The sequence below is a fragment of the Ranitomeya variabilis genome, chromosome 2 (assembly GCF_051348905.1).
Source record: "Ranitomeya variabilis isolate aRanVar5 chromosome 2, aRanVar5.hap1, whole genome shotgun sequence".
In the NCBI taxonomy this organism is placed as follows: domain Eukaryota; kingdom Metazoa; phylum Chordata; class Amphibia; order Anura; family Dendrobatidae; genus Ranitomeya; species Ranitomeya variabilis.
Window position 1 is genome coordinate 26,084,083 of NC_135233.1, and position 13,642 is coordinate 26,097,724.

Consider the following 13,642-nt stretch of genomic DNA (forward strand, 5'->3'; position numbering starts at 1 on the left):
CCACTAGAGGGAGCTCACTGCATACAGGTTTATACAGTCACCACTAGGAGGAGCTCACTGCATACAGGTTTATACAGCCACCACTAGAGGGAGCTCACTATATACAGATTTATACAGCCACCACTAGGGGGAGCTCACTACATACAGGTTTATACAGCCACCACTAGGAGGAGCTCACTACATACAGATTTATACAGCCACCACTAGGGGGAGCTCACAACATACAGATTTATACAGTCACCACTAGAGGGAGCTCACTACATACAGATTTATAGAGTCACCACTAGGGGGAGCTCACTACATACATATTTATACAGCCACCACTAGAGGGAGCTCACTACATACAGATTTATACAGCCACCACTAGAGGGAGCTCACTACATACAGATTTATACAGTCACCACTAGGGGGAGGTCACTACATACAGATTTTTACAGCCACCACTAGGAGGAGCTCACTACATACAGATTTATACAGCCACCACTAGGAGGAGCTCACTACATACAGATTTATACAGCCACCACTAGGGGGAGCTCACAACATACAGATTTATACAGTCACCACTAGAGGGAGCTCACTACATACAGATTTATAGAGTCACCACTAGGGGGAGCTCACTACATACATATTTATACAGCCACCACTAGAGGGAGCTCACTACATACAGATTTATACAGCCACCACTAGAGGGAGCTCACTACATACAGATTTATACAGTCACCACTAGGGGGAGGTCACTACATACAGATTTTTACAGCCACCACTAGGAGGAGCTCACTACATACAGATTTATACAGCCACCACTAGGAGGAGCTCACTACATACAGATTTATACAGCCACCACTAGGGGGAGCTCACAACATACAGATTTATACAGTCACCACTAGAGGGAGCTCACTACATACAGATTTATAGAGTCACCACTAGGGGGAGCTCACTACATACATATTTATACAGCCACCACTAGAGGGAGCTCACTACATACAGATTTATACAGCCACCACTAGAGGGAGCTCACTACATACAGATTTATACAGTCACCACTAGGGGGAGGTCACTACATACAGATTTTTACAGCCACCACTAGGAGGAGCTCACTACATACAGATTTATACAGCCACCACTAGGAGGAGCTCACTGCATACAGATTTATACAGCCACCACTAGGGGGAGCTCACAACATACAGATTTATACAGCCACCACTAGAGGGAGCTCACTGCATACAGATTTATACAGCCACCACTAGAGGTAGCTCACTACATACAGATTTATACAGTCACCACTAGGGGGAGGTCACTACATACAGATTTATACAGCCACCACTAGGAGGAGCTCACTACATACAGGTTTATACAGTCACCACTAGGAGGAGCTCACTGCATACAGATTTATACAGCCACCACTAGGGGGAGCTCACAACATACATATTTATACAGCCACCACTAGGAGGAGCTCACTACATACAGATTTATACAGCCACCACTAGGAGGAGCTCACTACATACAGATTTATACAGCCACCAGTAGGGGAGCTCACTATATACAGATTTATACAGTCACCGCTAGAGAGAGCTCACTACATACAGATTTATACAGCCACCACTAGAGGGTGCTCACTACATACAGATTTATACAGCCATCACTAGAGGCAGCTCACTGCATACAGATTTATACAGCCACCACTAGAAGAGCTCACTACATACAGATTTATACAGCCACCACTAGAGGGTGCTCACTACATACAGATTTATACGGCCACCACTAGAGGGAGCTCGATACATACAGTTTTATACAGCCACCACTAGGGGGAGCTCACTACATACAGATTTATACAGCCACCACTAGAGGGTGCTCACTACATACAGATTTATACTGCCACCACTAGGAGGAGCTCACTACTTACAGATTCATAGAGCCACCACTAGGGGGAGCTCACTACATACAGATTTATACTGCCACAAATGGGGTGAAATCACTACATACAGATTTATACAGTTACCACTAGGGGAACTCACTGCATACAGTTTTATATACATGTGCCCGCCATTTATCCATATTGCCCCACAGCCCTATCCATACGAGGTAGACCAAGGAAAGCATGCTTTGCTCATTGACTGTATCTGTTGCATCCTTGCACTTGCAGGCTACAATGCCCCCTACCTCTCTGTGTACAGTGAAAACGCAGTTGACGTCTACGACATTAATTCCATGGAGTGGATTCAGACTATTCCCCTTAAGAAGGTAACAGTTTATCTGAAGGACTTTACACCATATACATCTAAGAATCTGGGCATCCAGCTGAAAATAACATTTGGGAGGAGCCTTGTGAGGAGCTGCCTGTCAGCCAGTCAGAACAAGTTAGAATGTTTTCAGCATTGCTGATTGGCTGAGAAGCTGCCAGAGTTTTCCCGCCTCTTCCCAGTGCTGTCTTTTTCAGCTGGATGAGAAGCGCAGTGTATACCAGCTGCCACCGATTTTAAGGGAAATTTTAGGAACTCAAACCTTTTCCATTTCACCCTTAGGTGCGTCCACTGAATGCAGAAGGTTCACTTAATCTTCTGGGATTGGAAACGATACGACTTATATATTTCAAGAATAAAATGGCTGGTGAGGAATAATTTATAACATTTTTTTTTCATCTTGATGTTGACCGTGGCGCCACGCCCTCTCTGACCTCACTTTAATTTACTTGTTTTCTAGAAGGGGACGAGCTGGTCGTTCCCGAGACGTCGGACAATAGCCGGAAGCAAATGGTGAGGAATATTAACAACAAGCGGAGGTACTCCTTCCGTGTGCCAGAGGAGGAGAGAATGCAGCAGAGAAGGTAGGAAGCCACGGAAGCGTCCCATAGTGCCAGACCTGATCCAGCGCAAGTCATCCTACATCTATGTGACGTGAACTTGTCACTGTGTGTATACAATTGTGCTAATTCTAAGTAGTCTAGTGAGTGCAGCTCTGGAGTATAATACAGGAGGTAACTCAGGATCAGTAATGTAATGTATGTACACAGTGACTGCACCAGCAGAATAGTGAGTGCAGCTCTGGGGTATAATACAGGATGTAACTCAGGATCAGTAATGTAATGTATGTATACAGTGACTGCACCAGCAGAATAGTGAGTGCAGCTCTAGGGTATAATACAGGATGTAACTCAGGATCAGTAATGTAATGTATGTACACAGTGACTGCACCAGCAGAATAGTGAGTGCAGCTCTGGGGTATAATACAGGATGTAACTCAGGATCAGTAATGTAATGTGTGTACACAGTGACTGCACCAGCAGAATAGTGAGTGCAGCTCTGGGGTATAATACAGGATGTAACTCAGGATCAGTAATGTAATGTATGTATACAGTGACTGCACCAGCAGAATAGTGAGTGCAGCTCTGGGGTATAATACAGGATGTAACTCAGGATCAGTAATGTAATGTATGTACACAGTGACTGCACCAGCAGAATAGTGAGTGCAGCTCTGGGGTATAATACAGGATGTAACTCAGGATCAGTAATGTAATGTGTGTACACAGTGACTGCACCAGCAGAATAGTGAGTGCAGCTCTGGGGTATAATACAGGATGTAACTCAGGATCAGTAATGTAATGTATGTATACAGTGACTGCACCAGCAGAATAGTGAGTGCAGCTCTGGGGTATAATACAGGATGTAACTCAGGATCAGTAATGTAATGTATGTACACAGTGACTGCACCAGCAGAATAGTGAGTGCAGCTCTGGGGTATAATACAGGATGTAACTCAGGATCAGTAATGTAATGTATGTACACAGTGACTGCACCAGCAGAATAGTGAGTGCAGCTCTGGGGTATAATACAGGATGTAACTCAGGATCAGTAATGTAATGTATGTACACAGTGACTGCACCAGCAGAATAGTGAGTGCAGCTCTGGGGTATAATACAGGATGTAACTCAGGATCAGTAATGTATGTACACAGTGACTGCACCGGCAGAATAGTGAGTGCAGCTCTGGGGTATAATACAGGAGGTAACTCAGGATCAGTAATGTAATGTATGTACACAATGACTGCACCAGCAGAATAGTGAGTGCAGCTCTGGGGTATAATACAGGAGGTAACTCAGGATCAGTAATGTAATGTATGTACACAGTGACTGCACCAGCAGAATAGTGAGTGCAGCTCTGGGGTATAATACAGGATGTAACTCAGGATCAGTAATGTATGTACACAGTGACTGCACCGGCAGAATAGTGAGTGCAGCTCTGGGGTATAATACAGGAGGTAACTCAGGATCAGTAATGTAATGTATGTACACAATGACTGCACCAGCAGAATAGTGAGTGCAGCTCTGGGGTATAATACAGGATGTAACTCAGGATCAGTAATGTAATGTATGTACACAGTGACTGCACCAGCAGAATAGTGAGTGCAGCTCTGGAGTATAATACAGGAGGTAACTCAGGATCAGTAATGTATGTACACAGTGACTGCACCAGCAGAATAGTGAGTGCAGCTCTGGAGTATAATACAGGATGTAACTCAGGATCAGTAATGTATGTACACAGTGACTGCACCGGCAGAATAGTGAGTGCAGCTCTGGGGTATAATACAGGAGGTAACTCAGGATCAGTAATGTAATGTATGTACACAGTGACTGCACCAGCAGAATAGTGAGTGCAGCTCTGGGGTATAATACAGGAGGTAACTCAGGATCAGTAATGTAATGTATGTACACAGTGACTGCACCAGCAGAATAGTGAGTGCAGCTCTGGGGTATAATACAGGATGTAACTCAGGATCAGTAATGTAATGTATGTACACAGTGACTGCACCAGCAAGAATAGTGCAGCTCTGGTAGGTTGATAAAGTGAGCCAGATTTTCCAGATGTGAAGTATAAATGGCTCTCTGGAGAACGTACTCCCTTTTCTATTATCTGTGCGGTTCCTCACTGAGCATTTTTCTTGCAGGGAGATGTTACGAGACCCTGAGATGAGGAACAAGCTCATTTCCAACCCAACAAACTTCAACCACATAGCACACATGGGGCCCGGAGACGGTATCCAAATATTGAAAGATCTACCTATGGTGAGAGACGCTGCTGCCAGATCAGTAGATCCAATGTTCTTCAGTGCTGATGACTTCATAAATGTAATATTTGGTTTTAATAAAATACCTTTAGGGTATGTGCGCACATTCAGGATTTCTTGCAGAAATTTCCTGAGCAAAACCGCACATTTTCTGCAAGAAATCAGCATGCGGTTTTTTCTGGAGCTTCCCAATGCATTAAATAGCAGGAAAAACGCGAAAAATCCGCAAAATTAATGAACATGCTGCGTTTTTTACCGCAATGTGTTTTTTTTTTCGTGGAGAAAAGTGCACAAAAATTGCGGAATGCATTCTAAATGATGGGATGCATAATATATATAATGCATATTTATAGCGAAAAAACGCGAGAAAACCGCAACGTCTGCACACAGCCTTAGTCTAATATCCGATTATCCAGAGATTCTTACTTCTGATCAAAAAGCTCAGTGTGGCCGTTCTGGTGCTGAGAGACGGACTGTTTATCTACAAGACTGCTCTAAACTGTGAACAGAATGGGTGCTAAATATTTACACTTTTGGGATTGTCCTGTGGCTGGCATCCAACTGGAAAGGACGTGTGGGAGGAGCATTGTGGTGACCGTCTTCTCCCAGACGTCCTTTTCAGCTTCATGCCAGGCACAGGACAGAACCCTTAACTGGCTCTTGGTCAGGAAATACACTGCTCTTGTGTGGGATATTGAAGTCGTTGATCCCTTGCGGACCCCCAGTATTAGCTTGTCTCTAGGGAAATCTGCTGTTATATGGGGCAGTGTTTTCCATTTTGTGTGAATCCATCGACAACATGATGAAAAGTTCTGCAACTTTGTATTTCTATTCTTCCTTCTTCACTTTTTCCAACATCTCCGCTTGCTGTAAATGAACTGGAACACTGTTTTCTTTCTGAGACCAACATCCTTTACGGACGTAATACTGCTCACAGATGAGGGTTTGTTACAGTTGCATCCGCTCTAAACAATATGCTTCGACTTAAATCATTCAGACTGATGACTATTTGTTCTGCACCGATACATTGTAACAAACTATCAGCACACGAGAGAGATGTGTTTTGCGACTGATGTATTTCCTTCCAGGGTCCATATTGGTGCAGTTTTCCAGTGCAGGTTGTTACTGGTGATACTGGAGTCTTTCTCCCGTTGATTGTGTCTTTTTTTTATTCTGTCTTTTTACTAGTCCAGGTCCCCTAATCCATCCCCCCTCCGCCATCACTCCAGCCTGATCTCCACTCCAAGCAACTTCGAGCACGTCTATCACATGACTGCAAATTCTGCTGAAAACTTTCTGTCCTCCGACCCCGTCCACCCCGCCACCTCCTCCTACTCCTCCCCGTCTCTCAGCACTACCCCTGGCTCTCACAGGGTATGCACAGCCGAGCCCCGGACTAACCTGTGTGGTGTGCCTGCCTCCATGTCACCGCTGCTTATGACTGCTTCTCGCTCCTCTAGGTTCCTGCTTCTGATCTGAAGCTCCAGCCATTGCTCCTCACTCCTCCCAATCATTGCACCTCACTCCTCCCAATTATTACTCCTCACTCCTCCCAATCATTACTCCTCACTCCTCCCAATCATTGCACCTCACTCCTCCCAATTATTGCTCCTCACTCCTCCCAATCATTGCTCCTCACTCCTCCCAATCATTGCACCTCACTCCTCCCAATCATTACTCCTCACTCCTCCCAATCATTACTCCTCACTCCTCCCAATCATTACTCCTCACTCCTCCCAATTATTACTCCTCTGTCATTGCGCCTCACTCCTCCCGATCATTGCGCCTCAATCCTCCCGATCATTGCTCCTCACTCCTCCCAATTATTACTCCTCACTCCTCCCAATCATTGCTCCTCACTCCTCCCAATCATTACTCCTCACTCCTCCCAATCATTACTCCTCACTCCTCCCAATTATTACTCCTCACTCCTCCCAATCATTGCTCCTCACTCCTCCCAATCATTGCACCTCACTCCTCCCAATCATTACTCCTCACTCCTCCCAATCATTACTCCTCACTCCTCCCAATCATTACTCCTCACTCCTCCCAATTATTACTCCTCTGTCATTGCGCCTCACTCCTCCCGATCATTGCGCCTCAATCCTCCCGATCATTGCTCCTCACTCCTCCCGATCATTGCTCCTCACTCCTCCCAATTATTACTCCTCACTCCTCCCAATCATTGCTCCTCACTCCTCCCAATCATTACTCCTCACTCCTCCCAATCATTACTCCTCACTCCTCCCAATTATTACTCCTCACTCCTCCCAATCATTGCTCCTCACTCCTCCCAATCATTGCTCCTCACTCCTCCCAATCATTGCTCCTCACTCCTCCCAATCATTACTCCTCACTCCTCCCAATTATTACTCCTCTGTCATTGCGCCTCACTCCTCCCGATCATTGCGCCTCACTCCTCCCGATCATTGCGCCTCACTCCTCCCGATCATTGCGCCTCACTCCTCCCGATCATTGTTCCTCACTCCTCCCGATCATTGCTCCTCACTTCTGTCATTGCTCCTCACTCCTCCCAATCATTGCCACTCACTCCTCCCAATCATTGCTCCTCACTTCTGTCATTGCGCCTCACTCCTCCCGATCATTACTCCTCACTCCTACTAATCATTGCTCCTCACTCCTCTGTCATTGCTCCTCACTCCTCCCGATCATTGCTCCTCACTCCTCCCGATCATTGCTCCTCACTCCTCCCGATCATTGCTCCTCACTCCTCCCGATCATTGCTCCTCACTCCTCCCAATCATTGCCACTCACTCCTCCCAATCATTGCTCCTCACTTCTGTCATTGCGCCTCACTCCTCCCGATCATTACTCCTCACTCCTACTAATCATTGCTCCTCACTCCTCTGTCATTGCTCCTCACTCCTCCCGATCATTGCTCCTCACTCCTCCCGATCATTGCTCCTCACTCCTCCCGATCATTGCTCCTCACTCCTCCCGATCATTGCTCCTCACTCCTCCAGACCATTGCTCCTCACTCCTCCAGACCATTGCTCCTCACTCCTCCAGACCATTGCTCTTCACTCCTCCCGATCATTGCTCCTCACTCTTCCCAAACATTGCTCCTCACTAGCGATGAGCGAGTATACTCGTTGCTCGGGTTTTCCAGAGCACGCTCGGGTGACCTCCGAGTATTTATGACTGCTCGGAGATTTAGTTGTCCTCCCAGCAGCTGGATCATTTGCGACTACTAGACAGTTTGATTACATGTGGGGATTCCCTAGCAACCAGGCAACCCCCACATGTACTTATGCTGGCTAGTAAATGTAAATCATTCAGCTGCTGCGATGAAAACTCAATCTCTGAGCAGTCATAAATACTCGGAGGTCACTCGAGCGTGCTCAGGAAAACCCGAGCAACGAGTATACTCGCTCATCACTATTCCTCACTTCTCCCAATCATTGTTCCACACTTCTCCCAATCATTGCTCCTCACTCCTCCAGACCATTGCTCCTCAATCCTCCAGACCATTGCTCCTCGCTCCTCCAGACCATTGCTCCTCGCTCCTCCAGACCATTGCTCCTCGCTCCTCCAGACCATTGCTCCTCGCTCCTCCCCCGGCCATTGCTCCTCGCTCCTCCCCCGGCCATTGCTCCTCGCTCCTCCCCCGGCCATTGCTCCTCGCTCCTCCCCCGGCCATTGCTCCTCGCTCCTCCCCCGGCCATTGCTCCTCGCTCCTCCCCCGGCCATTGCTCCTCGCTCCTCCCCCGGCCATTGCTCCTCGCTCCTCCCCCGGCCATTGCTCCTCGCTCCTCCCCCGGCCATTGCTCCTCGCTCCTCCCCCGGCCATTGCTCCTCGCTCCTCCCCCGGCCATTGCTCCTCGCTCCTCCCCCGGCCATTGCTCCTCGCTCCTCCCCCGGTCATTGCTCCTCGCTCCTCCCTTGGCCATTGCTCCTCACTCCTCCAGACCATTGCTCCTCGCTCCTCCAGACCATTGCTCCTCGCTCCTCCAGACCATTGCTCCTCGCTCCTCCCCCGGCCATTGCTCCTCACTCCTCCCCCGGCCATTGCTCCTCGCTCCTCCCCCGGCCATTGCTCCTCGCTCCTCCTGGCCATCTCTTGTGTCTCTGCCTTTCATCCCTTCACCTGTTGCTGCACCTCCATCTGTTTGCCGGCTGTGGGTTTATCTCGGAGTTCGCCAGTCGCAGGGTTTGGGCTCCTGACTTGATCCGTGCGTCCTGCTGTGCTGCGGACATGAGCCCATAATCCGGCCGCACACATTATATGGCTGTATCCCCCGACTCTCCCATACACCCGGCCATTTGGCTCGGCCTCGCGCTCCTCGGTGTCGGCTGCTGCCGGACCCCACTGCTTCCCCATCTCCCCTCTGTTCCTTCCTCCACACACCTTAGATGGGTGCAGCAGACTTCTATCTGATGAGGTTTTTGCCTTCTAGTCCCCCATCTTCATACGGACAGGAGGGCGATGTCCAAGTGCTGCGCCCCCTCTCCGCAGACCTCGCTCTCCTGATGCACAATCTTCCTGCTTCCAGTTTTCCCTGCACAGCCCTGTGGGTTGGGGGTGATATTTGGGGGTTCAGTCCCTGTGCATTTCCCATCTCCCACCAGTGACGCCATATCATCCCATATGGATCTGATCATGGTGTGTGTCCGTGTTCGCCTGTTCTGCCGCCTCCATGTTGGTTTCCGCTTCAGTCTGGATGGTCTCGGCTTCCGCCCCCTGGAGCTTTACCGTCTGCGGTGCTTATGACCACTGCGTCTGGTTTTCCGTTATATTTACCCCCCATAACTGTGTCCCCCCTCTGCTCCGTACAGAACCTCCGGCACCAGGATAGTCGCTCCATGTTCAGCGGCTCCGTCAGTATTCCCTCAATTAACAAGTCCCGCGGGGAGCCCGGCCGGTCGATGAGCGCCAGCAGCGGCCTGGCCGCACGTAAGTAACCGCAGCGCCGCAGGCTGACGGCGCAGTCATTGATGCCCACATAGGGGTCTCGGGAACCACTCACTACCTGTAATAAAGTTTCTGAACGTTTTCCCTCCTTTCCTTCCCTGTCTATTCTCGTTGGGGGGACGGGCGTCTTCAGATGTGACCCCCGAAGGGGAGGCGAAAATAGTCTTAAAACGTGGATCTCACAATTCACATTGCAGGGTCGTCGCAGAACGGCAGCGCTCTACGGCGAGAGTTCTCCGGCAGCAGCTACGGAGCCAAGAGACCGCCCATGACGTCCCCGTCTGACGGCTCGTTGTCTTCCGGAGGACCCGACCAAGGAAGTGACGCAGCCGCGCGAGACTATGAGCGAGAGGTGAGACGGATCCGTCACCGGGCGTTCATAAAAAAGCAGCAGGGAGGTGACTGGAGTAGTGAGGCCAACAGCTTGCTTCATTTACCTTGCCCTGATCTGGGTCATTATTTGTACTCTAGTCACATCCAAAGCTGCATGCATTGATTTCTTTTTTAGCTTTCCGGTTGCATGACTGTGATGTTGAGTCATACAAGCGGAAACCGTTGTTTCTCCGGCTCCGTCCAGAGCCGCTCACATCTGAAGAGAGCGGCGCCAATGACGTTACGGTCTGAGATCTCCGCGTACGCGATCGGCAGTACATGGGCGTCTCTGGACGGTGCCGAATGACCCCTTTAAGAGTCCATGTGCCACAATCTGAGATTCTGTGCCGCTTTGAATGTGACTGCAGATCTCCGCTCGTGTTGTGTTCGGAGGTTTAACCCCTTCTGTTTTATTCGTCCTCAGGACTCCGATTCGCCAAGACATTCTACAGCCTCCAATAGCTCCAACCTAAGCAGCCCCCCGAGCCCGGTGTCGCCCCACAAGACCAAGAGCAGCTCCTTAGAGAGCTCGGATCACGTCAGCTGGGACGCCTGAACGTTCTCGCCCCTTCCCGCCGCTCTCGGCATCTCCCGTCCCCCCACCACCCGCCGCTGGTCAGAGGGGGCCACCAGGACACTCCCCACCATCGGCGAGCAGCGTGCCTGCCGACAGACCTGACCCAGCAGAGGATCGGGCGCTTTTCTAATGGTTTCCATGAGCCACAAATGGCGGACACACGACGGAACCATTGTGGGAAGTCCGGGCGGGTGCGGGGAAGTCCGCCGTGTCGCCTGCCCCCGTGGGAGGACACATCCGATGTGCGATCGCCCCCCCGCTCTCATCAATAACGTATTTTACTACAGAGTTTAATCTAAATAGTACATTGCATATGTATATATAAGGATGGAGTATTAGAGGCATATTTAAAGAGATTCTGTCGTTTTAATGATCGATTGTTTGCGTTCATTACTGATATATGGGATAAACCCGCTTCACGGATCAGACTCCGTACCGTACAATCACGTAATCTTCACGTTTTGCTTCACACGGTCAATCGCGGTTTGTTTTCTTTCCATTTCCCCACTACAGTTTTTTTTTTTATATATATATATATCTCATCTGTGATCGTGCAGCCGTTGCATAAAGACTTCACTTGTCACTGGCGTTCACCATTCCACAGGAAGATTTAATTTCTCAGGAAACGATGTTGTTTGCCGCCCTGCCATCTTTCCATATTATTAACCGCCTCAGCTGTTAGGAAGCCTTTGCCACCTCCACCCCCCTCAGTTACGGTTATCTTTAACCATTTTATCTGTTTACAGTTCATTATAGAGAAATTTATCATTATGAGAAGTTTCTATGCAGAAGGAAATGCGCAGAACTAGGATGAATGCAGTACTGCCTTTTGGCCAGCAGATGGCACTGTTGCAGATAGTGTTTGGTTAGTGGTAAGGAAACAGCGCCACCTGCTGGCTGTGAGGTGTAACTTACAACGCTTAATTTTAGCAGAATTGTTTTATTTTTTATCAGAAAGGATAAATTACACAAAAATTTAGAACTTAAGTATTAAGGTCCAAGCTACACTGATATTTTTTTTTGTTGTTGCACAATTTTGCTTGTACAAACGTCCGTGTAATTAAGATTTTAAAGATGGGAGGGGGTGGTTGGCATTAGAAAATTATTGAACATTTTGCTTGGAAGCAGGATGGCGACTGCCCGTGGATTTTATTTAAGCTGCTGACTAATTGCTTGTTCCACAACAATTACTAATAAACACATCAACAAAAAAAAGTTACAAATTGGATCCATAAATAAAAATCTGGTGTCCATTTTGCCAGTTACAGTAGCCCGAAGAGCAAGACTGCAACTTGAGAATTGTATATTTATCAGCAATTCTCACTATTGACCACTTGGTGGCGCCTTGAGCACATTTCCTGTGCCTATCAGAGGGGCGATTTACCAATAATATCTCCTGTCTGACCACAAAAAAATAAAACTAAAAAAACAATTTTATCGAACTCTCAGACACATTCAAACACCTCCCATAAAATTCTTTAGGAAGAAGATTCAGGTCCCAATCCTCACCCCCTTGCATGTAGGTCCTTGTATTTTACATCCATCTGCTTTGTTTGTATTTATTTATTTATTATAATTTTTTTTAGTTTTTTTTATTATTATTGTCACCGTCCCCCCTCCCCCACCAAAGTATTCTGATGCCCCTCCCCCCGCGGTGTATAAATCCACGTATTGTGCTTTGCGCAGTCTCCGCAAAATATTTTTTTTTTCCTTTGTGTTTGTTAAAAATCGAGATGTCATTTTATCTGTTAATATATTTATAATCACGATGCTGGTATTTTTTGTTTTTACAATTAATGCTATACAAGAAAGATGGAAAAATTAAAAAAATGTCAAAAAATCAAATTGGATGTTTTTATTTTATTTATTGCTTCATCCTGAGATTTGGGAAGAAAATTTAGCAGCTGAGATAATATACAGTCCCATTGTTTATGGATCACATAAACAGACACTGAGCTCCAGGGACAATGAAAATGTACCTAAATGGGTGTACGGGGCAGCAGGAAACACTGAACTTCTTACATTTATTATTCAAGGCTTTAAATCTTCCAAGCCATAAAGGTGAATGAAAAGTGTTGCTGCCTGTAGTCACCACTAGGGGGAGCTCCTTGCATTCAGATTTGTACAGCGCCCCCTGAATGCCACATTCTAGCTGCCTGTAGTCACCACTAGGGGGAGCTCCATGCATTCAGATTTGTACAGCGCCCCCTGAATGCCACAATCTGGCTGCCTGTAGTCACCACTAGGGGGAGCTCCATGCACTCAGATTTGTACAGCGCCCTCTGATTGCCACATTCTAGCTGCCTGTAGTCACCACCAGGGGGAGCTCACTGCAGATTCTTACTTATAACAAGGAGGTTATGATGGAAGGTAGAGACTGATCAATGTATTTTGCAAATATAAAATGAAGCTGGAGTTCATCCCTATTACTGAAGGAGAAATGTATTGGCCATAAAATTCCTGTTTACCTAAATTTGCGGTGTGGCAGTTCCTCTCCTATTGTGGCTCAGAGCTATTCATGGTAATTACGGTACTTAGAGGAGTTGTCCAGTGATTGGATAGGTGACCACTGACAACTTGTCCAACCGTGGGACGGGCGCCGATCGGCAGAACAGGGAGCTTTTATCCGTGTTTGGAATAGAGCAGCGTTACCTATATTCAACCCCTGGTCCATTTATTCTTTGCTGGGATAACCTGAG

General features: G+C 47.7%; 1 protein-coding gene across 4 annotated transcripts in view; it reads left to right on the forward strand.

Annotated features, from left to right (window-relative positions):
• The window catches only part of CDC42BPA (CDC42 binding protein kinase alpha), a 178,638-nt gene extending 165,850 nt beyond the window's left edge, over positions 1 to 12,788 (forward strand). For 2 of the 4 annotated variants that reach the window (XM_077282141.1, XM_077282142.1), the window contains 8 exons: positions 2,144 to 2,241; positions 2,523 to 2,607; positions 2,701 to 2,824; positions 4,942 to 5,059; positions 6,250 to 6,435; positions 9,859 to 9,976; positions 10,192 to 10,346; positions 10,791 to 12,788. In XM_077282141.1, coding sequence (XP_077138256.1) covers positions 2,144 to 2,241; positions 2,523 to 2,607; positions 2,701 to 2,824; positions 4,942 to 5,059; positions 6,250 to 6,435; positions 9,859 to 9,976; positions 10,192 to 10,346; positions 10,791 to 10,922 — 1,016 coding nt within the window. In that variant the 3' untranslated portion in view covers positions 10,923 to 12,788. Of the gene's footprint in view, positions 1 to 2,143; positions 2,242 to 2,522; positions 2,608 to 2,700; positions 2,825 to 4,941; positions 5,060 to 6,249; positions 6,436 to 9,858; positions 9,977 to 10,191; positions 10,347 to 10,790 lie in introns of those variants that run through there. The other 2 variants (XM_077282143.1, XM_077282144.1) reach the window with 2 other exon arrangements.
• Positions 12,789 to 13,642: the final 854 nt, after the last annotated feature.